This window comes from Mastigoproctus giganteus, chromosome 4 (assembly GCF_048544385.1).
Source record: "Mastigoproctus giganteus isolate SK-2022 chromosome 4, ASM4854438v1, whole genome shotgun sequence".
Classification (NCBI taxonomy): Eukaryota; Metazoa; Arthropoda; class Arachnida; order Uropygi; family Thelyphonidae; genus Mastigoproctus; species Mastigoproctus giganteus.
In genome coordinates this window covers 83,959,478-83,983,978 of record NC_143578.1, presented here as the reverse complement: position 1 = coordinate 83,983,978, position 24,501 = coordinate 83,959,478, and the positions used below count along the sequence as shown (strand labels likewise).

Genomic DNA, 24,501 nt, shown 5'->3' with positions numbered 1-24,501 from the left:
TTATGAGAATAAGCCACATGAAAATTGACCTGCTTCACTCAGGATCAAAGATCTTATTCTGAGTTGGAACATTGATTTAGCTGATATTTTTCAGAACACAACTGCACCTATTCCACCTTGGACGTATGTTTGTGCCTCACATGACACACATTTTCTCCAGTGGGGGAAGAATGTCATATCTCCCAATAACATGCGACAGTTGCACTCAGCTCATGCTACTCTTAACTCCGATTTCTGTAAAATATATACTGATGGGTCCAAAACTGATAGTATGGTAGGTGCTGCAGCTGTTTTTCCTACATGTACAATTTCAGCCACACTACCTTTATCATGCAGTGTCTTCACTACTGAACTTTATGCCATCAAGTTAGCACTTAGTAAGATTATTGAACTTTGCATCTCACCCGCAATAATTTACACGGATTCCCTCAGTGCTATCAATGCCATAAGGAAGAATTTCTCCTCTTCTCATCCTACATTGAAAGAAATTCATTCCCAACTATTTTCCTGTAGTGTGTCCAATCAGTCAATCTGCTTTTGCTGGATCCCTGGCCATTCTGGCATTCCGGGAAATGAAAGTGCAGACTTTGCCACTAAACATCCTCAACCCACTCTCTCACAACATCCTCAGGTTCCATACACTGATTACAAACCTGTTATTCGTAAAGCATGTTACCACAACTGGTCACAGATATGGAAAAGGAATACTAACAGCAAACTTTACCAAATAAAACAAGAACCAAAGCTGTGGCTCTCTTGCTTCAGACCAAACAGACGTGCGGAAGTGGTGTTGGCAAGGCTAAGAATTGGACATACACATCATACCCATCTCCACTTGCTATTGGGAGAAATCCCACCTCAGTGTTCATCCTGTAACAGTCGGCTTACGGTCCGACATTTTCTGCTTGATTGTCCCTTGCATTCAACCATCTGGTCAAACACTTTCCAATCAGTTTCCAGGCTTAACGTATCACCTGATTTATCTCATATCCTAGGAGACAATGCAAATATTGAAGAACTTTTAATATACTTAAAATGTATTGGCCTATACAAAAGTATATAATTTAACAACTATAAAGATAGGGTCATGCAATTAAATGATGAATAGACACAATTTGGCCTCAGATGCCCTTGTGTCTTTAAACCCAACAACAACAACAACAACCAGTTCTTTCCTATGGGGTTCAGCATTGTCATCCATCAGAAAGAACTCTTCACCAACGGTATCAGTGTATGGAGGGGCATAGGTTGCAGAATGCATTCTGCAGGACCTCATCGCTATACAGGTGGCCCCTGCTTAACGCTGATGATTTGATGATTTGTTCCAGAAAAACAGAGCGCTAAGTAAATCTGTGCTAAGCGAGCACCGCATTCCCATAAGGTAACATATGTATTTTTGAATTGCTGTCAGTGCCATAGGATATTTCCTAATCATTAATAAACGGTAGTGAAAATATGCACAAATGTCGGTCAAAATATTTAATATTCAAATATTTGTACATATAAAATATTCTGCATTACATACGTATATAATTATATGGTAACTACTTATGCATCAAAATTAAATTAAAATTCACGAAATTCCAAATCGTGAATTTAATTGATCTAAATAGATTTTAATTGATTTAATTTAATTGAAATTTAATCATGAAAAATGTGTCGATTTTGGGTTGTACGTTGGCCCTCTTTCTGGTAAACTAAAAGAGGTTTTAATTTTAAATCCCCCGCAGCATTACCACCCAACAGTAAAGTCAACCGATCCTTTGCCGCTTTGAAACCCGGCATGTTTTTTTTTTCTTCTTTCAATATGAAACTTCTTTTAGGCATTCGTTTCCAAAAAAAGTCCTGCTTCATCTATGTTAAAAACTTGTTGAGAAGTATAACACATAATGCCCCTCTTCAGTAATTTTAACAAGTTCTTTTTTGAAAGTTTCGGCTCCTTGATTGCACTTGTGGCTTCTCCCGATTTTAAATCTATTCAACCAGCCCTTACTAGTTTTAAATGGTTTCACGTTTTTTTTTTTTTTTTCTATAATATTTAACTTAACTGAATTCTGCATCTGATATTATCTTAAATAAAATTAGTTAGTCTCTCCGTTTCGATCCTAATAGCCGGCCTAGCCCTAGTTGCTTGCAGTGGAACAGCCGTCTTTCCCGCTGCTAAAATTAATTCTTTATTTTTTATGATTGTTCTTACAGTTAAGCTTGCCAGTCCTAAATTATGGCCCACGTCTGCTTGTCGTTAACCAGAATCGATTCGCTTCAAAACATCTAATTTAATTTTCAAATTAGGTCTTTTTCTTACATTTGTATTCTTCGTACTGCATCCAGACATTGTTACGTTTTCATTCTTATCCGCTGTTATTAACTCTTCGAAAATGTAACTGTGTTGGTTACATTAATTATGATACAATGTTCGAGTAAACTGTCCATTACACACAATGTTTAATACTGTACTGAGTGATCACTAGACTTCGGATAAATGCATGTAACGCAAATATTACAAACAATTTACTTGATTGTTTTTTAAAATGTTGATCTCAGAACTACGTAACAAGTCACTGTACTGCAATTAAATTAGCGTGCGAGAAAATTTCACTGAGCCTGTGAAAATTTCTCATGTCGATGTGGGAAACGTACTAATGCTGTTTTGCTATTCATTTTCAAGCTATCAGCTCCATCAATTGAATCGATTTCCTTAAATACGCCAAAAATGCAATATGTAAAAGAGCATTATAGTGATTTGTGACAGTGTTATAGCCAGATACGGGTTATAATATAACAGCGTTGTAGCGAATCAGTGTAAAGCAAACCGTGTTATAACGAGGGCCTGCTGTACCTGTCAGGGTCCTTTTCTTGGTGATGTGACTGTCATCACTGTCCAGATAAAATTGAAAATATTCAGAATTGAAAGTCTTCACAATGATATTGTGAATGTTAAACATAACTTTTCCCTGATTCATATAATCATCAATCCTGGGCACCCTTCAATTAATAGAGCATCAGTCAAATACTGCAAATTCGCTTGATTGAATAAAATTAATTTTCTCACTCACTTGTAATAAATGTAAGTGCAGTTAGCTCCATTTCAGATGGTGTTGTGTTTTTTTTTTTTTTTTTTTTTATGAAGTCCCGATCACAAAAGGTTTTAGAACCTATAATACTTAGTACTGTGCATGGATTGAAGATTGGGAAGGCAGAAAATACTTATTAACATTAGACTTGAATCTTTCTAAAGTTTCTGGTCTGAGTTACTAGGAAGGAAACTTCCTGTAGGACTTGTACTTCATAATTATAGTTTTTATATATGAATATACAGTAGGGCATCAGTTATCCAGAATAATTAAGGTCAGACCTCTTTTGGATAGCCAAATTTTCTGGATAAAAGTAATTCTTTAAAATGATGTTCAATTGTTTTTTTTTTTTTTTTTTTTTCTCTGCTCTGATAAATCTCTCACGTTCTTTAATGATATTAATTTGGTTCTATCTGCATTCTTCCTGGTTTTCTGCCCATTTCAGTGCTGTTTCTAATGCCATAATAGCTTCGCTACTTGTTGGCCCTGGATTTTCTTCAATGGGAACTTCTTCACCATAATCCCCAGAAGTTTCTTCTTTCAAATGAGCAGAGGCAATGTCGTCATCTGATAACATTTGAAACCCTTGATTGGGGGCATTCGATAAAAGCCATTTGTCCGTGTCTTTTTCTTACATCCAGGGATGATGGAAAGAATTTTAACAAATTCTTCCTTTCGGAGTGAATTCGACTGAATATTTTTGCTACATGTTCCTGAATCAGCCTCTGGCCAGAGTTTTTGCTATCCACGAGCAAATGTCTCAGTAATGCCTTGGTCTAAAGCCTGAAAGAGAGAAGTCATGTTTGGTGGGAAAAATAAAACTTGAAAATTTGGATCAGTGCTGTTAATGTCATTCTCACATGGATGGGAAGGTGCATTATCTAATAGAAGTAAACCTTTGCCAGTTTTATTTTTGTGGTTTTCTTTTTTTTTTTTTTTTAACTTTGGAAATAAAAAAATTTATAAACCAGTCTCAGAAAACAGAAACGTCCATCCAGGCATTTTTTTGATTATTTTACAAAACAGGAAAATTAGAAAGATTTTTTTAAATGCTCACGGTTTTTTCGACTTACTGATAACGAGCACAGACAGTCTGTCCATCCTAATAGCACACATAGCAATTGTAACTTGCTCTTTTCTCATCTTAAAACTTGGTGCAGACATTTTTATTTTAGTGGTTAGGGTTTTTCTCGGTAATGCTTTCCGTAATAAACCCATCTCTACATAAACATTATAAACATTTTCTTTCTCGTAATTTGCTATAACTGAAGCAAACTTACTTTTAAAGGATGCCGCTGCCAATTTGTCTGCAGAAAGTTTCTCTCCTTGATTATCTAGTTCACGTATACCATGTTGCATTTTAAAGTTTTTCAGCCAACCTGTGCCTGGCTGAAAATCTTCATTACCTCTTAATTTTCAATTAAATTCTAATGCTTTTTCACACAACATTGGTCCAGACATTGGCTCACCTAAACTTTGATTCTAAAGAAACCACAAATAAAGTGCACTCTCTAAAGTTGCATTTTCAGGTTTCGATATTGTCTTTTTTTCTGCTAGGTTTTTCTTAAATATCCAAAGTCGACACAGATTCTGATATAGCTTTGGAATTTTTCTTTCATAAATTGGTGAAGTCCCAACATTAAAAGTCTTTAAAATTATTTCATAAATTTTCACAATTTCTTATTCTATTAATAATTTCCATTTTTTGTTGCAATATTAAAACTATGCATTTTGTTTTCTTTCACATTTTATTGTAAAAAACTGAGAAAAATAATAAATTGCATGGTTTTGGGCCAATATTATTCTTACCAAATCTGGAGCTAAACTAAATATAATATCAAGTGAAGAGAACAAAATATGTCATGGAAAAATTGGGTTCACGGAAATGAATGACTAAACTCTATCACTCATGGTTTCCAAGAAAACCCATTAGTCCTAATTCAACATTTCACCAGATATATGACGTAAAAAAAACAGACAAATATTCTTGTAACATAATAAACATTTGTCTCAAATACTACCATTAATAAAAAAAAATAAATAAAAAGAAGACGAAAAATAAGCCTTTCAAATTATTCCGGCTAACTGAAATTTTACTGTATAAGAAAATAATTGTCCATTTAATAAACAGCATAGTACATAATTATATGTGTAGTCTTGCACAGTAACTAAAATGTGAACAAGTGTTGGGTATACACCAGGGTCACTAACAGAGGTGCCATAAATGGGAAAAAGTTTAGGAATCGCTGACCTTTCGTTTAATTTTTCTTATAATACAAGTTTATTATTGATTTTTCTCTTTTTAGGCTTTAAGTAGTATACCCATATCAGCAACAACTACAGGAGGTACTCCAACTAAAGTAATGATTGTAAGTGCACCTGCAAATAATCAGGCATCATCTGTAGTTAGTACACTACCGGCCTTTTCTATTGAACAACAAGAAAGTTTTGTTGCAGCTGCTACTATTGACCAAGCAGGTGAGAATTGCTTCTGAACTATACGAGTATACAGGGTGTTTCAGTTAAACGTTTCAGAACTTCTAAGAGGGGTAGGGTACATCCCGACAACTCGAAATCATATAGCAATGTGGGGTCGGAAATGCTTTCCTGAAGCGGTGTTGTACACAGAAGCACCATAAAGAAAAGAGACCGTAAGTGAGAAATCGTTTTAATAATACATGAAAAGAAGCAAAAGGTACATGGATTAAAGTAAGTGTTCGAAGTTTCTTCCATGGGCTACAATGCACGCCTCACATCTCCGACGCATGGACATCCGAACATTCTGGAATACTCCAGGCGAATTTCGAATTTCTTCGGCAGCTACTGCGATTCTTGCAACCAGCTCCTCAGCATTGTCAACAGGGGTGTCATAAACTAGCGATTTCATATGACCCCAGAAATAAAAATCAAGACATGATAGGTCGGGTGACCGAGCAGGCCAACGCACGGGACCACCACGTCCCGTGCGTTGGCCTGCGAGATCACCTAATCGGACCTTACCTGTTACCGTGTCATCTAACCGGACCTATCTACTTGATCTTTCTGTAGCAAGTATTGCCACAACTTTTGAGAGATGAACAGATTTCTGCATCGACGCAACAGACAATGTGGTTCCAACACGATGGAGCCCCTGTCCATTATAGCGGAGATGTTCGTAACTACCTGGATGTCACATTTGGTCAACAGTGGATCGGACGTGGTGGTCCCGTGCGTTGGCCTGCTCGGTCACCCGACCTATCATGTCTTGATTTTTATTTCTGGGGTCATATGAAATCGCTAGTTTATGACACCCCTGTTGACAATGCTGAGGAGCTGGTTGCAAGAATCGCAGTAGCTGCCGAAGAAATTCGAAATTCGCCTGGAGTATTCCAGAATGTTCGGATGTCCATGCGTCGGAGATGTGAGGCGTGCATTGTAGCCCGTGGAAGAAACTTCGAACACTTACTTTAATCCATGTACCTTTTGCTTCTTTTCATGTATTATTAAAACGATTTCTCACTTACGGTCTCTTTCTTTATGGTGCTTCTGTGTACAACACCGCTTCAGGAAAACATTTCCGACCCCACATTGCTATATGATTTCGAGTTGTCAGGATGTACCCTACCCCTCTTAGAAGTTCTGAAACGTTTAACTGAAACACCCTGTATATATTTCATTTTATTTGATTATATATGTTTGTGTGAGATGATGCTGAAAATTGTATAAAAATAGAGTTAATGTATTGTGAATAGTCATTTTTATCTTTTTAATAGGATTCATCAAATCTTTATTTATTTTAGTAGTAATAGAAACATTAGTTAATAATAGGCCTAAGAAAGTTTCTTAATACTCCAGCACAACTACACCGGTCAGCAATCATATTGGCCAAACCATGGTCAACTGAGAATTGTGTGCTGTTGCATTTCTAGATCAACCACTCAACTGCATCGGACCTTAAAAGTTAGCACCTATTGCATTTATCCTGAATAATAAATGACTGTACTCTACTGTCTCATGAACTGGTATTAGTGTTATTGCTATGAAAAAAATGCTTTAATTTATAAAGACTCTTTTATCTCCCCCACCCACAAAAGGAAAAAAGAATGACATTGCCGATGTTGAAACTGGAAGGCATTAGAAAATAGTGTTTTTTTTCTTTATGTAGAGTATTCCTACCCTTATCACGTTACTGTTTTAGTGGCTAGGGTTTTTGTAAGTTATAGCATTAATATTAATCATAATACTAATCATCTTGGTGGTGCTTACAGAGTGATTAGAGGGGATTAGTGGAGTAGGATTATAGAAGTTTGAATATTGCTTTTAAATAATTTATTTAGTATATTGTAAAGTTTATTTTGATATGGGTTTTTTTTTTTTTTTCTGTAATAGTTTGATTTTTATAATATTGTAAATATAATTTTTTGAAAGTTACTTTCATTGATATTTAGTACATTTTACAATGATTGTTACAAGATCTGCATTGAACACTCCTTCAGAGGGTATCACAACTCATACAGAAATAGTTGATGGCAATTTCCAGGTGAGTCGTGATTTTTATTCTTTGAAAAACCTGCAACATGTATTCCAAGGTTGAACGGAATGTACCAAACTTAAGTTAAAATTTGGTGCCTTGCTAGAACAATTTAAATCACTAAAAAAATGGGTGCTTGCCCTCCAGAATAATGTAATTGGGAGCTCGTCAGAGACTCAAGACTCTAGTAACCTACCAATTGATGCACTCTTGATTCTGGCCACAGAACAGAATAGCCAAATGCAAACTACTCTTGAAAAGGACTTAGTTCTATTAAAAGACTCCATTGTGAGGGAAATGGGAAATATATTTTGTAATAAGGATAGGTGGACTAGATCCAGCGTATGTCTGCCGGGAGCAACAATTAATGATTTCACAGATTGTCATATTTTAAGCAGGGGTAAAAAGAATATTATTCATGTGGGAACTAATGATATTAAGCACACACGATCTGATGATTTGTTAGACAAATATAGGACCAGCTGAAGAAATGCCACAAGTTGAGTCACAATATCTATGTGTCTACAATTCTTCCCAGACACGATAGGAGGGATTAAATGCTGAAAGCCTTGTGGATTAACTGAAGACTTGGACTCTGCAAGGCTATGTGGAGGAAATTTTTATCAGCTTGGCCCGCACTAGTAGGTTGAGGACAATCTGTTTTGTAGAGACAGGATACATTTAAACAAAGGTGGTGCAAGCCAGTATTATGAGGTTCAGGAAAACTGCTAGTTTGTGTGGACAAAGGTAATATAGATACACGTTTATTTGATAATGTTGGTCAAGGTAATGCTTGCACATACCTCAAGAGTTCTTGTTTGTTACTGTAACAACAGGTATCTCCGTCGCCAGGTGAGCAGGAGCAGCAGTGCATAGCACATGCTTCTTGATTAAACCGGGGTTTGAACCCATGACCACCAAATGCGGAGGATGTGGAAAGGTCAGAATAACCACCACATATCCCCGGAGCAATATGGCCTTAGTTGCTAATGCTCCAAATAACAAAACAAACAACTGCAACAACAGAACATATTAGTAAGATGTTCTGGATAGAAACGCTTCAAATGAACGGTAGTTAATGCCAGGTAAGTGAGCTTAAATAACTTTAAGGGGTGTGCCAGGGTAGTTAACTATAAAATAAGTTATACACTCATGTGGGACTGAGTCAAATGATCCATTTGACTCAGTCCCACATGAGTAGTTACTTTTTAAGCTGGAACAGGTTGGAAGCACAGGGAAAATCCTTAGATTGATTGCACGATGGCTTCAGGGTGGATCAGAGGGTTATGATCAATAGTTATTCCTCAGATTGGGTTGATGTAAAAAGTGAGGTTCCCGAAGGATCAGTATTAGGACCACTGTTTGATTTTCATAAATGACATCGATGAAGGGATAGAGGGCATGATGTCTAAATTTGCAGATGATGTAAATGTTGGTAGAGTAGTTAATGATCATCACCAAGCAGAGCTTCTTCAGAGTGTCCTATACAGACTTCAGGGATGGTCAGAAAAATGGCATCTGTGCCATTTTTACCCAGCAAAGTGTAAGGTATTACACCTGGGGAACAGTAACCCCAAAATAACTTATACACTAGGTGGAGTTGAACTGAAGCCAGTAACGGAGGAAAAGGCCTTGGATGTTATGATACGGTCAGACGTGAAGTTCTCCAAGCATTCTAGACAGGTTGCAAGGGAGGCCCATGGTGTCCTAGCAATGATTTATCGAACATTTGCTAGTAGAGTAAGGATGTTGTGATCCCATTATGTAAGGCTATTAGAGACCACACTTGAAATACTGTGGTCTCCGTACTGTATTCAAGTATGAAGACTGCACCTAAAGAAAGACATTCAGCTTCTTGAAAGGGTGTAAAGACGGTTAATTTGCCTGGTGAGATCTGCAAAAGGGCATCCATGTGAGGAGAGACTTCAAGCATGTGGGTTGCAGAGCTTGGAAACTAGGCACCTTAGATGACTTTTGAATGAGGTACTTCAGGCTCTGAGAGGTATAAGTAACATGAATGAGGATGAAATTTTCATGGTTTTGGATGATTCTAGAACTAGGGGTCATAAATTCAAGTTACACGGGGAGATATTTAAACTGGATTTCAGGAAATTTTATTTTAGCCAGCGAGTTATAAATTACTGGAATAAGTTACCTATGGGAGGAGGGAAACACATAGGTTGCCTATTTCTTTTTCTTTTATTAATTATTTATGTTTTTTAAATTTTCTTCTTTTTATTATTATTTATTTTTTAAAATTTTATTTATTTTTTGGCTGGTGCAGCACAAGCCATTGGCTTCCTTACACTATGGCCTTTGTTAATACTAATGAGCTTATACAGCATCAGCAAAAAAAAAAAAAAAAAACCTACCCTGTGATCTGTTCATCCTCTCTAATTATTTATCCACTGCTTCCTTAAATATATTCAAACTGTCCACTTCTACAACATCAGGTGGAAGTTTATCGCAACAATCAATTTTTCTCTCTGAAAACGAATTTTCACACATCTGTCATGCAGCCATTGTTATTAAATTTAAATTTATGTCCACTTATGTGTGTTGTTTCAGCAAGAGTGTGAATTCCTTTGACATTTAGTTTACTCATTCCATATAGTCTTAAGCACCCAATCAGATAGTATCACAGGTGCCTAGTATCCACAATTTGCAGATTTGAAGTCTTTCTTGGTAAGAGTACCACTTTGTTTCCCTTACTAATCTTGTTATTCTTCTCTGCACCCATTCCAATGGATCCACATCCTTTCTAAGACTGACAGACCTGCACACAGTAATCAAGATTACTGTGTGCTAACCATTACCTTACACAGTGGAATAATTACCTCCTTAGGTCTGCTGGCAGAATTCCTGTATATCATCGCAAAAACCTCTGAGCCCTTCAGAAAGACTGCTAGGACAGCCATGGGCTGTCTCTAGATCTCTTTTTTTTTTTTTCTTTTCTCCACCACAAAACACTACCTTGAATGTGATACCACGCAATGGTGTTATTCTGGGATTACTGCTACCCATGTACAGTACCTTTTATTTATCAATGTTAAACTTTAATTGCCACTTCTAAGGCTATCTGCCTAATTTTTCTATATGTAACTGCTTTAGATGAGCCTTGATTCCTGTGATTTACTACTTTGCAACCTTTGTATCATCTGCAGACTTAGACAGTAAGCGTTATATGCCTGTTTCAATATCATTAATAAATATTAAAAACAGTAAAGGGGCCGACCGGGCTAGCCAGGTGGGTAAAGTGCCTGCCTGGCAACCCAAAGGTCGCTGGTTCAAATCCCACCTCGAGCTTGGATCAGAATAGAAAAATGCAAAAACCTTGCATTTTGGTGCCGATGCGCCAACAACTAACAAAAAAAAAAAAAAAAACCAGTTAAGGGCCCAACACTCACCTACGGGATCCCATTAATAGCAGTAATCCAAGAAAAACAGTGCCAATTAATAACTTCCCTTCTTCTCCACTTAACCATCCTTTTATCCATAGCAGTAACTTGCCCCAGTATCAACTGCTCCAATTTGTAACAGCAGTCTTTCATGTAGAAGTGTCAAAAGATTTGTGGAAATTTAGATATATGTCGCTTGGTTCCTTTATCTGGAGATTTTGATGCACAAAGAGGGTCTTCTGATAATCACATCTTGTAGTATTTTCTCTCATTGCCTCTCTAGCATGCTAGTGCAGAAAACAGTCATCCAGTGCATTTGTTCAGTAAGGCTCTCCTACTATGTAAATGAGCTACCAGCCCACAAGTTCCAGTCAATATCTGGAAAGTTAAATCCAGTGATTATATGTCCTGATTTATGGAACATTCTATATGTCTGAATGGTTCTTTATTATAGTCATCAATCATTTGGCCTGTAGCATACTCCCACTCTCATTTTTGTTTTCCCAGTGCTTATGTCACATTAAACTAACTCAACACCCATATCAACTGTGAGTGACTGCCATAGATTCTATATGCTTCTTAACTAAGATGCTTATAGAATCTATGGCAGCCTCTCCTTTCTGTATACTGTTCACCATATTCAAATTCCTCTACCCAAGTAGTATCATGTTTCTGATATCTTTACAATGTCTGCATTTTATAACCAGTACTTCAAATTAAAGGCGTCCATAGCCGAGTGGTCAGCAGCAGGGGTGCAGTAGCACATGCTCTTGGAGTAGACTGGGGTTCAAGCCCCTGCCTGCTAAATATGGTGAATCTGTACCAGACCAACAGGGCAGATTATGGTCCAATTCTCTCAACCTGAATTGTTGAGGAAGCTTTCATCCTGCAGTGGATTGTGGATTGATAGTAGCTACAGTTTATTTTTATTTTTCTATTTACTTCAATTTCATCGAATTTATTTTGTTATACTCCTGACGTTGGTGTACAGACATATATATATTTGTGCCTATTTTTACTCTTAGTAACTAACATTTTCATGTGAGGACCTTCAGTAGGCCCGGTAATTCCCACAACCTTTAATTTCCAGATCTACTGTATGTTTCAATAGAAGCAGTGAAGAATCATTTTACTTCTGCTTGCAGCTGCCATTGAACTATTAAAAAGTGTACATCCGAAACATTGGCCCCAAGTGCCAAGCGATATTAGTGACCGCAGCTCTTTTCATAGTGATTATCTGGTACGCTTTACTGTAAATATGTTTTTCCTGAGTTTCGCAAGTCCGTTGACTCTTGAGTATCGGAATTAAATAGACTTATTTAAATAATATAACCTAGAAAGGAAAGCACCTTTCTATTTTTAGTTCATGCTAACCTTCTCTTCACTTGGGTCACTAGTGGCACTGCTGTTGCCTCCATGAAGGAAAAGACAATCTCCCAGGGCCAAAAAAAAAAAACATCATCATGAGTAAACCAAACTCTGATTTATCTGGGCTGCCAGATGCATCCCAGACATTCAAAAAGAAAGACAGTTCCAATGTAGGGACTGCCAAAAATCAGAAGACCGAGACAGAGATCTATCCTTGTCCAACTTTCTTAATTATCCACTCAATGGTGAAAACGCAGTTGGGAAACTCTCACCATTTAGAATCCAAAAGGAATTAGAAAGTAGAGCAGGATCTCCCGAGTCTGTAAAAAGACTGAGGTCAGGAGACATTCTCATTGAGCCCTCTAACGCTAAACATTGAGCGACTTTTGGACATTAATCTTTTTGCTGGACTACCAGTTACTGTACTGTGACACTCCTCAAATCACTGAACACCTCTAAAGGAGTAATCTCAGACTGGGATTTACTAAACGTGTCTGAAGAGGAGATACTAGCAAAACTTAAAGAACAAGGAGTTATTCAAGTAAAGAGAATCTCCACCAGAAAAGATGGTAATCTGACCATGACACATAATCTGATCTTGACGTTTAACATGCCGCATCATCCAACATCCATTAAGGCCGGATATCTGGCATGCAATGTCAGACCATTTATTCTAAACCCGCTCGAGTGTTTCCGATGTCAGAAGTACAGACATTCCCAGACAGCTTGCCGGGGAACCCCTACTTGTGCAAAATGTAGATCAATAGAACATGACTGCGAAGCCTGTACTGTTGCTCAACCAATATGCCCAAATTGTAAAAAAGACCACCTTGCCTCTGCTAGAACATGTGAACGCTGGAAAAGCAAAAAACTTATTCATAAATATAAAGCAAACCATAATGTTTCTTATCAAGAAGCAAAGCAAATCATCTCACCTCCCACCCACCAAAACAGGCCAACTAATAACCAAAAAAATACCAGACAGTAGCAGTGCAAACTGAATTATCAGTACCTCCAAAAGAGTCTTTCTCAAATTACCTCAAAACTCTGTACAGTGCAACTCAAACTCAAGCAGTCGATACACCAATATCTATTCCATCTCAAACTCTCCACTACCCAGACCAAGAATGCAAAGAAAAACAAATCAAAACTCGTAGACATCAAGAGGAAATGGATATTAATGAAAAATCTGCAGATGATGGTGTCCTAGAAATTTTTGTCGAAGAAGACATCGACACAGAAAAGCCTTTCTTTCCAAAAAAAGATAAAAACAAGAATGAAAAACAGAGAACTTCAACAGCACGAAAATGTTCTGAAAGCCCAACAAGAAACTAGTAATGAACCCAATAATTCAATGGAATTGTCGTGGTATCCATGTCAATATTGATGATCTGTACAATCTCACCTCTACATACACAGCAATATGTCTCTGCCCTCAAGAGACATATTTAAAACCTCAAGATACACCAAAACTGTCTCAGTATAATATCTTTAGAAAAGACAGGACCCACCAAAATATTGCACATGGTGGTGTAGCTGTTTTAGTGAACCCACATGTTCCTACCAAGCAGGTCTTACTGAATTCTCCACTAGAGGCAGTAGCCATCCGTATAGCTGCAGACATCCATATTACAATTTGCTCCTTGTACTTCAACCTAGTTATAGCTTTCAACAAAATGATCTTGATAATCTCATAGCTCAACTCCCCACACCTTTCTTCATGGGAGATTTAAATAGGCATCACACGCTATGGGGGCAACAATACCATTGATCGAAGAGGAAAAGTAATTGAAAAATGTTTAGATGATAACAACCTTCTCCTCCTCAATGATGGGTCACCTACATATATTCACCTACCTTCCGGAACAAATACTGCAATTGACTTGTCTATCTGTACAGCAGCCCTATATCCTACCCTAAAATGGACAATATACACTGCAGTGATCGTTTTCCCATACAAGTTGAATTACTAAACAAATCCTCTTATCGTCCTACTAAAATTCCACAGTGGCCCACTGTAAAGCAGATTGGCAGATGTATAAAAAAACTAGCTAAATTTGGCACGGAAATAATCCGAGAATCCCCAACTGAAGAAGCCATTGAACATGTCACAAAAACAATATTACATGCAGCAGAAAAAACCATAACAAAATCCTCTTCAAAATTGCTGATTCACCCAAAAATCTGGTGGAGTGACGAATGTCATGCAGTTAAAAAAAAAAAAAAAAAAAGAGCAAAGTAAAGCCAGGAATATATTTCCAGGATAAGAATGAATAAGCTAATTTTATCCATTTTAAACGTGCCAGAGCAAGAGCATGTTAGACGCTGTAATAAAAAGTCAGCTTGGATTTGCTTTACTTTGACCATCAATCAACAAACTTCTACACATAAAATTTGGAAAATAATAAAAAAAATGAGTGGTAAATATTAGCCAAATCCTGTGCCTATCATGGAATGGAGAGGACAGAACGTTTCTGACCCTGCTCAAATTGCCAATATCTTAGGGGAAACTTTTGCCAAAACATCAGCAACATAAAGTTACACCCCAACGTGTTAGCCTTTTGGTGCAAGGAAGCTTGAGGCTTTTGCTGCACCATCCAAAAAAGAATTTCTATGTTACCCTGAGAGAGAGAGAGAAGTAGAAAGGAATCACCAAGAAAGAGAAGAATGATTGATATTCAGCTTAGGACCCTGGGTGTACCAAGCCCATACTCACTAGATGTGAGTCCTTGAGGTTATGTCAAGGATTTGTGTATATTCTTATCAAGTGTACCCCATATCCAAAATATCATTACTTCATACAGCATGTCCCCCTGCCACTTTTCTTACTATATAATACGCCATTAATTGTTAAACTAATAGAGATAGCTTATCTGCAAACAGATCTAAACTTTCCAAACACGTCCTAGTTCACTTCACAGAGATATGTGGTTCTAATCTCAAAGGTGTCCATTTCCACTTGCAGTCTGCCAAATCCCATGTACTTTTTCTGACAGCATATCAGTTATCAGTTGATTCAACTACTGATCATCTCAGTTGCCCAAATTATTCACTGTATGATTCTTTTCGCCTGAAAGGTGGTACTTGTCAATATGTCAGCTCTGATATTTCCTTTCAGAGACTTGGTAATTTTGAATCTCCTCTTTTTGATCTTCTCTGGCTTAAAATAAAATCTCTCTACCTCATTGTGCCAAATTCATCTGTTGTCTCTACCATTCTCCCAACTCCACTAATCACTTGGAACTCTTTGCAACTTGACTTTCTCCAGTCCAACTTTCCCAACAGTTCGTAAAGAGCCACCATTGTTACGGGAAAATTAATCAGTAAAATCTATTAATCTTGTCGAACTTCATTGGCAATTAAATTGTACTTTTAACTATATATATAACCACTTAGGTTACGTAACATAAATAATTAGTAAAAATAAATAATTAATGCATAACGATGCGGAAGTTATATAAAGGGATTTCGTAGATAACACTCGTTACTGAAACATATTTTGTAGATAACACTCGATACTGAAACATAAATATTTCATAGATAACACTCGTTACTGAAACATAAATAATTCGTAGATAACACTCGTTACTGAAACATAAATATTTCGTAGATAACACTCGTTACTGAAACATAAATATAGCGTTATAACTGTGTTTGGGATACAAGTTTAGGATTTAATTTTATACTGAAATTGAAATTTTATTGAAAGTAAATCGAAATCATGACTCTGACTAGAGCAGCAAAGCAAAAGGCTCAAGCTAATGGGAATGCTGTGGCTCAGGGGAGAACTGAGGGGAGCAGTTTCCCTCTGAATCACAACCTTTTAAGATGCACTATTTGCTTGATGTTTGCGGAGCAGTCAGGTATGGGACATGATACTGCCATGGGGGATGTCTTTGTATGTCCACGATGCAAGGAGTGTAAGGAAATCAGGCGACAACTCAGCATTGTTATGGGCCTATATGAGAGCTTGAAGGACAGGGTGGATGCCCTCGAAGAATTACAAGTGAGGGACCCATCAAGCTCTCAGCTGCCCACACCAATGCCAGAGCTTGCACTTGGTCATTGTGCAACACAGCGGCAACCCCCAAGGCAGAATGCGCTGGTCCCAAAGGAACTAGTAGTTGTTGGTGACTCTATTGTCAGGGAAACGGAAACATGCTTTGTAAAAAGTATAGGTGGAACAGGACCAGGGTATGTCTGCAGGGGCAAAGGTTGATGACGTTGTAGAGCGGATATCATCTTTTAAGGGCACAAATGGTGATATAGTTGTACACGTTTGCCCTAATCATATTAAGAGTCGGAGACCGGTGGAATTACCTAACAAGTACTGGTCACTGATGAAAAAAAGCTGTGAATTAGGGTTGAATTTGAAAGTGTCTGCAATTCTGCCCAGACACGATAGGAGGGAGTATATGATGAGAGCCCTGTCGATCAATTTGGCCCTGGAAAGATTGTGCAGGGCACAAGGGGTAGAATTTTTTTCAGCCTGGTCTGTATTTGTTAACAGGAGAGACTGCTTCTACAGGGATGAGATACACTTAAATAGAAAGGGTGCAAGAATGTTTGCTGATGCTATCGAGGCAGTGTTTAGGTGGGTCGGAAAACTGCTAGTTTGGGGGGATACAAGGACTAATAGATTAACAGTAGCCACTGGCAGAGGAGAAAGTGATTCTTGCACTGCTTCTATTGGAATGAGCCGCAGCCTGGAAAACAAGATGCATGGTATTTCAGAGACTGCTGGGAGCCATTGCGGTACAAGTAAACACATGGGTTGTGTTAGGGTAGCTAAGAATAGAAACAGGTGCAGGTATACTTGCGTGTACACCAATGCTAGGAGTTTAGTAAATAAATTTGATGAATTTGAGTTATTGCTCAAAACATCAAAGGCAGATATTGTTGGGATTTCAGAGGTGTGGTGTCACACAGATATAAGGAATGCAGAACTGGAATTTGGGGAGTACAATGTCTACAGAAAGGATAGACAGGGTAGGAAGCGAGGAGAAGTTATGCTATTAGTTAAGAAACACATAAAATCCAAGGAAGTGAAGCCAGTCGACATCACTGGACAGTGCAGTGTCGAGTCAGTTTGGTGTGACATAAGCATTGGGAGATCAAAATTGAGAGTAGGAGTGTGCTATAGGCCTCATGACTCTGATGAGTATAATAAGAAACTGTACAGAGAAATAGAGTGGGCCAGTAAATCAGAGAGTCTTATAATGGGGGATTTTAATTTCCCAGATATTGACTGGAAATTGAGGGCTGGTCATTCACACACTAGCAAGGCTTTTGTGGATTTATTGGATGAGATTGTTTTCTACATCAGCATGTTCGGGAGGCAACTAGAGGGAGTAATACTCTTGATTTGATTATCACTAGTGATCCTTCATGCATTAAGAATCTGCAGATAAATGAACCACTAGGTGGCAGTGATCAGTGTTCTGAAGTGGGAGTTACTCAAAGAGGTAACTACCATTAGGGGTAAAGGGAAGGGGTATGGCTTTTGTAAAGGCGACTACGATGGACTGAGACAGTATTTAAAAATCTATACAGTGGGATCAACTAATGATGTTACCAACAGCAAATTCAAAATGGGAAGCATTCAACGAACTTATCTTGCAAGCTACTGGGCTTTACATACCAACTAAGAAATATTGTTCAAGGTTTAGGCCTAAATGGATGTCAGATGAACTAATGAGGCGCATATGGCAGTGAAGAAAAATGCATGGGATACATACAAATTAACACGTGACACAGAAGCCTATGATAGATACAAGTTGATCTGTAACCAAGTTACAAAGGAGGTTAGGCAGGCGAAGGCAGATTACGAGAGATCCTTGGCAAGGGATGCGAAGAAAAACAGCAAAGAGTTCTTTACTTATGTAAACTCTAGAACCAAGGGGATGAATCAGGTTGGTCCACTTGATATCGATGGGTCAACTGTTGATGACCCTGCTCAGGTAGCTAACAAAATGAATGAATATTTTGCATCGACATTTACACGAGGAGTTATTCAGCGAGTGGAATGCCAGAGGTGTATTCAACTCTAGCAGTAAGCTAGAAAATCTTGTAATAACTGAGAGTAAAGTGGAGGAGAAATTGTTGAAGATAAACACAAGAAAGGCACCTGGGGTGGATGGGATCTATCCAGTTATATTAAAGGAGGCAGCAAAGGAAGTAAGCAATCCCTTAGCCATAATTATGAGAGCTTCCTTGGACTCAGGGTAGGTACCCATGGACTGGAGATGTGCAAATGTGACATCAATTCACAAGGGAGGATCAAAGGCTGACACAAATCAAAGGCTGACACAAAATAATTATAGACCTGTGAGTTTAACTTCTATTCCCGGAAAATTAATGGAGGCACTGGTTAAAGATGCACTGTAGGATCATCTAGACAAGACTTTAGTTATAGCTCCAACACAGCATGGTTTTGTTAAGGGGAAGTCTTGCCTGACCAATTTGATTGGACTATGATGCAGTCACAAAAGAACTGGATGCAGGGAATAACTTTGATATTATATACTTGGATCTTAGAAAGGCTTTTGATACTGTTGCACATGGAAGACTGCTGCACAAATTGGAGCAGTGTGGCATCGGAGGCAAATTGCTGCTATGGATAAAGGGGTGGTTGAGGGGGAGAAGACAGAGAGTGGTAATCAATGGACACTGCTCATCGTGGACTAATGTTATTAGTGGAGTCCCTCAGGGTTCAGTATTGGGTCCTTTATTGTTCTCTGTATTTATAAATGATATTGATGATGGTATATCAAGCTTAATGTCCTAGTTTGCAGACGATAATACAAAGGTTGGCAGGGTTGTCAAGGACACTACTGACACTATGCTGCTGCACCAGGATCTGGAAAGGTTGAGCAGATGGCCTGAGAGGTGGCAAATGAAGTTTAACATTGACAAATGTAAAGTACTACATATGGGAAACAGCAACCCCAGAGCAACGTATCAACTCTGTGGTACTACACTGACAGTGGTAGAGAATTAAAGGGACCTGGGAGTGGTTGTGCAGGCAGATATGAAGTTCTCTGAGCAGTGCAGATGGGATGCAAGAGTAGCTCATGGTGTATTGTCGATGATATATAGGAATTTTTCTAGCAGGGATAAGGAGGTGATTATTCCCTTGTATAAGGCCATGGTCAGGCCACACCTAGAGTACTGTATACAGGCCTGGAGGCCTCATTTCAAGAAGGATGTAGAGCTGCTGGAACAAGTACAGAGAAGAGCAACAAGATTAGTGAATGGAACAAGACCAGGGTATGTCTGCCAGGGGCAAAGGTTGATGACGTTGTAGAGCGGATATCATCTTTCAAGGGCACAAAAGGTGATATAGTTGTACACGTTGGTACAAATGATATTAAGAGTAGGAGACCGGCGGAATTACTCAACAAGTACAGGTCACTGTTGAAAAAAAGCCGTGAAATAGGGTTGAATTTGAAAGTGTCTGCAATTCTGCCCAGACACGATAGGAGGGAGTACATGATGAGAGCCTTGTCGATCAATTCGGCCCTGGAAAGATTGTGCAAGGCTCAAGGGGTAGAATTTTTTTCAGCCTGGACTGTACTTGTTAACAGGAGAGATTGCTTCTACAGGGATGGGATACACTTAAATAGAAAGGGTGCAAGAATATTTGCTGATGCTATCGAGGCAGTGTTAGGTGGGTCGGAAAACTGCTAGTTTGGGGGGATACAAAGACTAATAGTTTAACAGTAACCGCAGGCAGAGGTGAAGGTGATTCTTGCACAACTTCTATTAGAATAAGAAGCGACCTGGAGCGAGGGGTGTTGGGGGTTTCAGGGACGGATGGCAGTCATCATGGTATAGTTGGGTATATGGGATGTGTTAGGGTAACAGGGAATAGGCATAGGAGCATGTATGCTTGCATGTATACCAATGCTAGAAGTATAGTAAATAAATTTGATGAATTTGAAGTGTTGGTCAAGACATCAAAGGCGGATATTGTTGGGATAGCAGAGACGTGGTGTCACAAAGATATAAGGAATGCAGAACTGGAATTTGGGGAGTACAATGTGTACAGAAAGGATAGACAGGACAGAAAGGGAGGGGGTGTTATGCTGTTAATTAAGAAAAACATAAAATCAAAGGAAGTGCACCCAGTTAATATAGATGAACAGTGCTCTGTTGAGTCAGTTTGGAGTGAGATAAGCACTGCGAAAGGAAAAATAAGAGTAGGAGTGTGTTATAGGCCTAATGACTTGAATGAGTACAATGAACAATTGTACAGAGAAATAGAGTGGGCCAGTAAATCAGAATGTCTTATAATGGGGGATTTTAACTTCCCAGATATTGACTGGAACTTGTGGGTTGGTCACTCACACACTAGTCAGACTTTTGTGGAGTTATTGGATGATTGTTTTCTGCAGCAGCATGTTCGAGAGGCAACCAGAGAAAGTAACACTCTTGATCTGGTTATCAGCAGTGATCATTCGTGTATTAAGAATTTGCAGATAAAGGAACCACTAGGTGGCAGTGATCACAGTGTGCTGAAGTGGGATTTACTCAAAGAGGTAACTACCGTCAGGGGTAAAGGAAAGGGTTTTTGCTTCCGTAAAGGGGAGTACAGTGGTCTCAGACAGTTTTTAAATTCTGTACAGTGGGATCAACTGACGATGTTACAAACAGTAAATTCTAAGTGGGAAGCATTCAAGGAATTAATCGTGGAAGCTACTAGACTTTATATACCGATTAAGAAATATCATTCAAGGTTTAGGCCTAAATGGTTATCAAATGAACTAATGAGACTCGTGACAGAGAAGAAAAATGCATGGGATGCATATAAATTATCAGGTGACGCAGAAGCCTGTGGCAGATATAAGCTAGTCTGTAATCAGGTCACAAAGGAGGTTCGGCAGGCGAAGGCGGATTACGAGAAATCTTTGGCAAAAGATGCTAAGAAAAACAGCAAGGATTTCTTTACTTATATAAACTCTAAAAGGAAGGGGTTGAATATGATTGGTCCACTTGACATCGATGGTTCGACTGTTGATGATCCTGCTCAGATAGCAAACAAACTGAATGAGTATTTTGCATCTACATTCACACGTGAGGAATTATTACAATTTGAAAATGGAAGAAGGTTATCAAATTGTAGCAGTGTGCTTAATGATTTTGTAATAACTGAGAGCAAAGTGGAGGAGAAATTGTTGAAGTTAAACATAAGAAAGGCACCTGGGATGGATGGGATCTATCCAGTTATTTTAAAGGAGGCGGCAAAGCAACTAAGCAAACCCTTAGCCATAATTATGAGAGCATCCTTGGACTCAGGGGAGGTTCCCACGGACTGGAGATGTGCAAATGTGTCCCCAATTCACAAAGGTGGATCGAAGGGTGACACGAGTAATTACAGACCAGTTAGTTTAACTTCTGTTCCGGGTAAAATAATGGAGTCGCTGGTTAAAGATGCATTGCAGGATCATCTAGACAAGACTGCAGCAATAATTCAAACACAGCATGGGTTTGTTAAGGGAAAGTCTTGTCTGACAAATTTGATTGGTTATTATGATGTGGTCACAAAGGAACTGGATGCAAAAAATAATTTTGATATCATATACTTGGATTTCAGGAAAGCTTTTGACACTGTTGCGCATGGAAGACTACTGTACAAATTGGAGCAGAATGGTATTAAGGGTAAGTTGCTACAATGGATAAAAGGATGGTTAAGTGGGAGAAGACAGAGGGTGGTAATCAATGGGTGCTGCTCTTCGTGGACTAATGTTATTAGTGGAGTCCCACAGGGTTCGGTGTTGGGTCCACTGTTGTTTTGTGTATTTATCAATGATATTGATGAAGGTATATCAGGCTTAATGTCGAAGTTTGCAGATGACACAAAGGTTGGCAGGGTTGTTAATGACAGTAATGGCAGTGTGCTACTGCAACAGGATCTAGATAATTTGGGCAGATGGGCTAAGAAGTGGCAACTGAAGTTCAACCATGACAAATGCAAAGTACTGCATATGGGTAGAAGTAACCCCAGAGAAACGTATCAACTGTGTGGTACTACACTTAAGGTGGTAGAAAATGAAAAAGACCTGGGAGTAATTGTGCAGTCAGATATGAAGTTTTCTGAGCAGTGCAGACAGGCTGCTAGGGCGGGTCATGGGGTTTTGTCAATGATATATAGGAATTTTGCTAGCAGGGAAAAGGAGGTGATTGTCCCTCTGTATAAAGCAATGGTCAGGCCACGCCTTGAGTACTGCGTACAGGTCTGGAGGCCTCATTTTAGGAAGGATGTAGATTTGCTTGAGCGTGTACAGAGAAGAGCAACACGATTGGTGAAGGGATTCTCTTACCAAGAGAGGCTTAAGTTCTGCAAATTGCAGTGGCTGGAGACTAGGCACCTGCGCGGTGATCTGATTGAGGTCTATAAGGCCTTGAATGGGTTGAGCACGCTGAATTCTGATGGGATCCTTCCACTTGTTCAGATTACCAACCTACGGGGACATAAGTTCAAATTAAGAAAGGACAGATGTAGAATAGATGTGCGGAAATTTGCCTTTAGCCAGCGGGTGGTTAATTGCTGGAACAAACTTCCATCTGTCGTTGTAGAAGTTGATAGGTTAAATAAATTTAAGGAGGAACTGGACAGGCATTTGGAGGGAATGGTGTGATTTTTTTTTTTTTTTTTTTTTGGCTGATGCTGCATAAGCTCCTACACTTGCTTTCTTGCATCATGTGCCACTACTACTACTACTACTACTACAAAGGGTTGCTCTTACGAAGAAAGGCTTAAGTTTTGCGAATTACAGTGTCTGGAGACTAGGCACCAGCGAGGTAATCTGATAGAGGTGTACAAAGCCTTGAATGGTTTGAGCATGCTCAATGCTGATGGGGTTCTTCCTCTTGCTCAGAATAATCACTTGAGAGGGCATAAGTTCAAATTGAGGAAAGACAGATATAGGATAGATGTGCGGATATTTGCCTTTAGCCAACGGGTGGTTGGTAGGTGGAACAGACTTCCATCCCTTGTCGTGGAAGTTGATAGCCTAAATAAGTTTAAGGCTCAGCTGGACAGGTATTTCATACGAACAGAGGGGTGAAGTGGAAGTGGTTATTTTTTATTTATTTATTTTACTTTTTTTTTGGCTGATGCTGCATAAGCTTGCTTTCTTGCATCAAATGCCTCTACTAATGCTAATGCTAACAGTGAGGTAATTTTCCTTAGTGATTTTAATGTTCACAACTACAGCTGGCTTCTGTTTTCCAGTCACACTGACCCAGCTGGTCGAGATGCTGAGGCTTTTGAAATTACTAATTATCTTGCACAGATTGTTCATTTACCTACAAGAATACTGGACAATCCTTACCATACAGTCAACCAGTGGCGTAGCTACCATGTGGGCAGGCAAGGCAATTGCCTCCGGGCCCAGGTCCTTTAGGGGGCCCTGCGTCTTTGGCTGTCTCCTGTGTTTGCAATTTTCATTAAGTAGGGCCCGAACGTGTTCTTTGCCTCCGGGCCCGAAAAAGGGTAGCAACGCTACTGCAGTCAACACAATCTTTTTCTCGCAAACAACCCTTCTAAATATGTGGTCGAAGTGAGTGGTCCATTAGGCACCTCAGATGACAACTTGGTGATTGTCTCTTCTAATGGAGCCTTTATCTCATGGCTATTCCCAACCTCGTGTTGTTTTGCATTACAAGGTTGCAAAATGGAATGACCTGTGAGATTTCTTTTCTTTCTTTCCTTGGTCGGATTACTGTTTCAAAACTTTTGATGTAGACGTATGCTCAGATCGTGTCAGTGAAAATTATTCTTGTAGGAATGGAATCCTTTATCCCACACTCCACTTTAAAATCTTGTCCTTTATCTAAACCTTGGTTTTGCATATAAATATGCTAAGGCTGTTTAAGAGAAGAATGTTGCATATTGTAATTGGCTTGTTTCCAATTCTTCAGTTTCATTTTCTGCCTACAACAAAACTCACAACAATTTTAAAGCAGTTATTAATCAGTCCAAACAGGCTGAGAGTAGAAAATTTACTTTTTGCCCTAACGGTTGCCAAGAATTCTGGTCTCTTGCCAAAGCCATTGGCTGCAACTTTTCCCATCTCTTTTCCCACATCTGTCAAAACCAGATGGTTCTGTTGTCACTTCAGCCAAGGATAATGCTGACCTGCTAGCA

The 24,501-nt window shown here is 38.8% G+C and overlaps 1 protein-coding gene across 3 annotated transcripts in view; it reads left to right on the top strand.

The window, feature by feature from the left end:
• Hcf (Host cell factor) overlaps positions 1-24,501 on the top strand; it is a 722,783-nt gene that overhangs the window by 511,752 nt on the left and 186,530 nt on the right. For all 3 annotated transcript variants that reach the window (XM_090372788.1, XM_090372787.1, XM_090372786.1), the window contains exon 19: positions 5,381-5,552. In XM_090372788.1, coding sequence (XP_090228914.1) covers positions 5,381-5,552 — 172 coding nt within the window. The remainder of the gene's footprint in view (positions 1-5,380; positions 5,553-24,501) is intronic.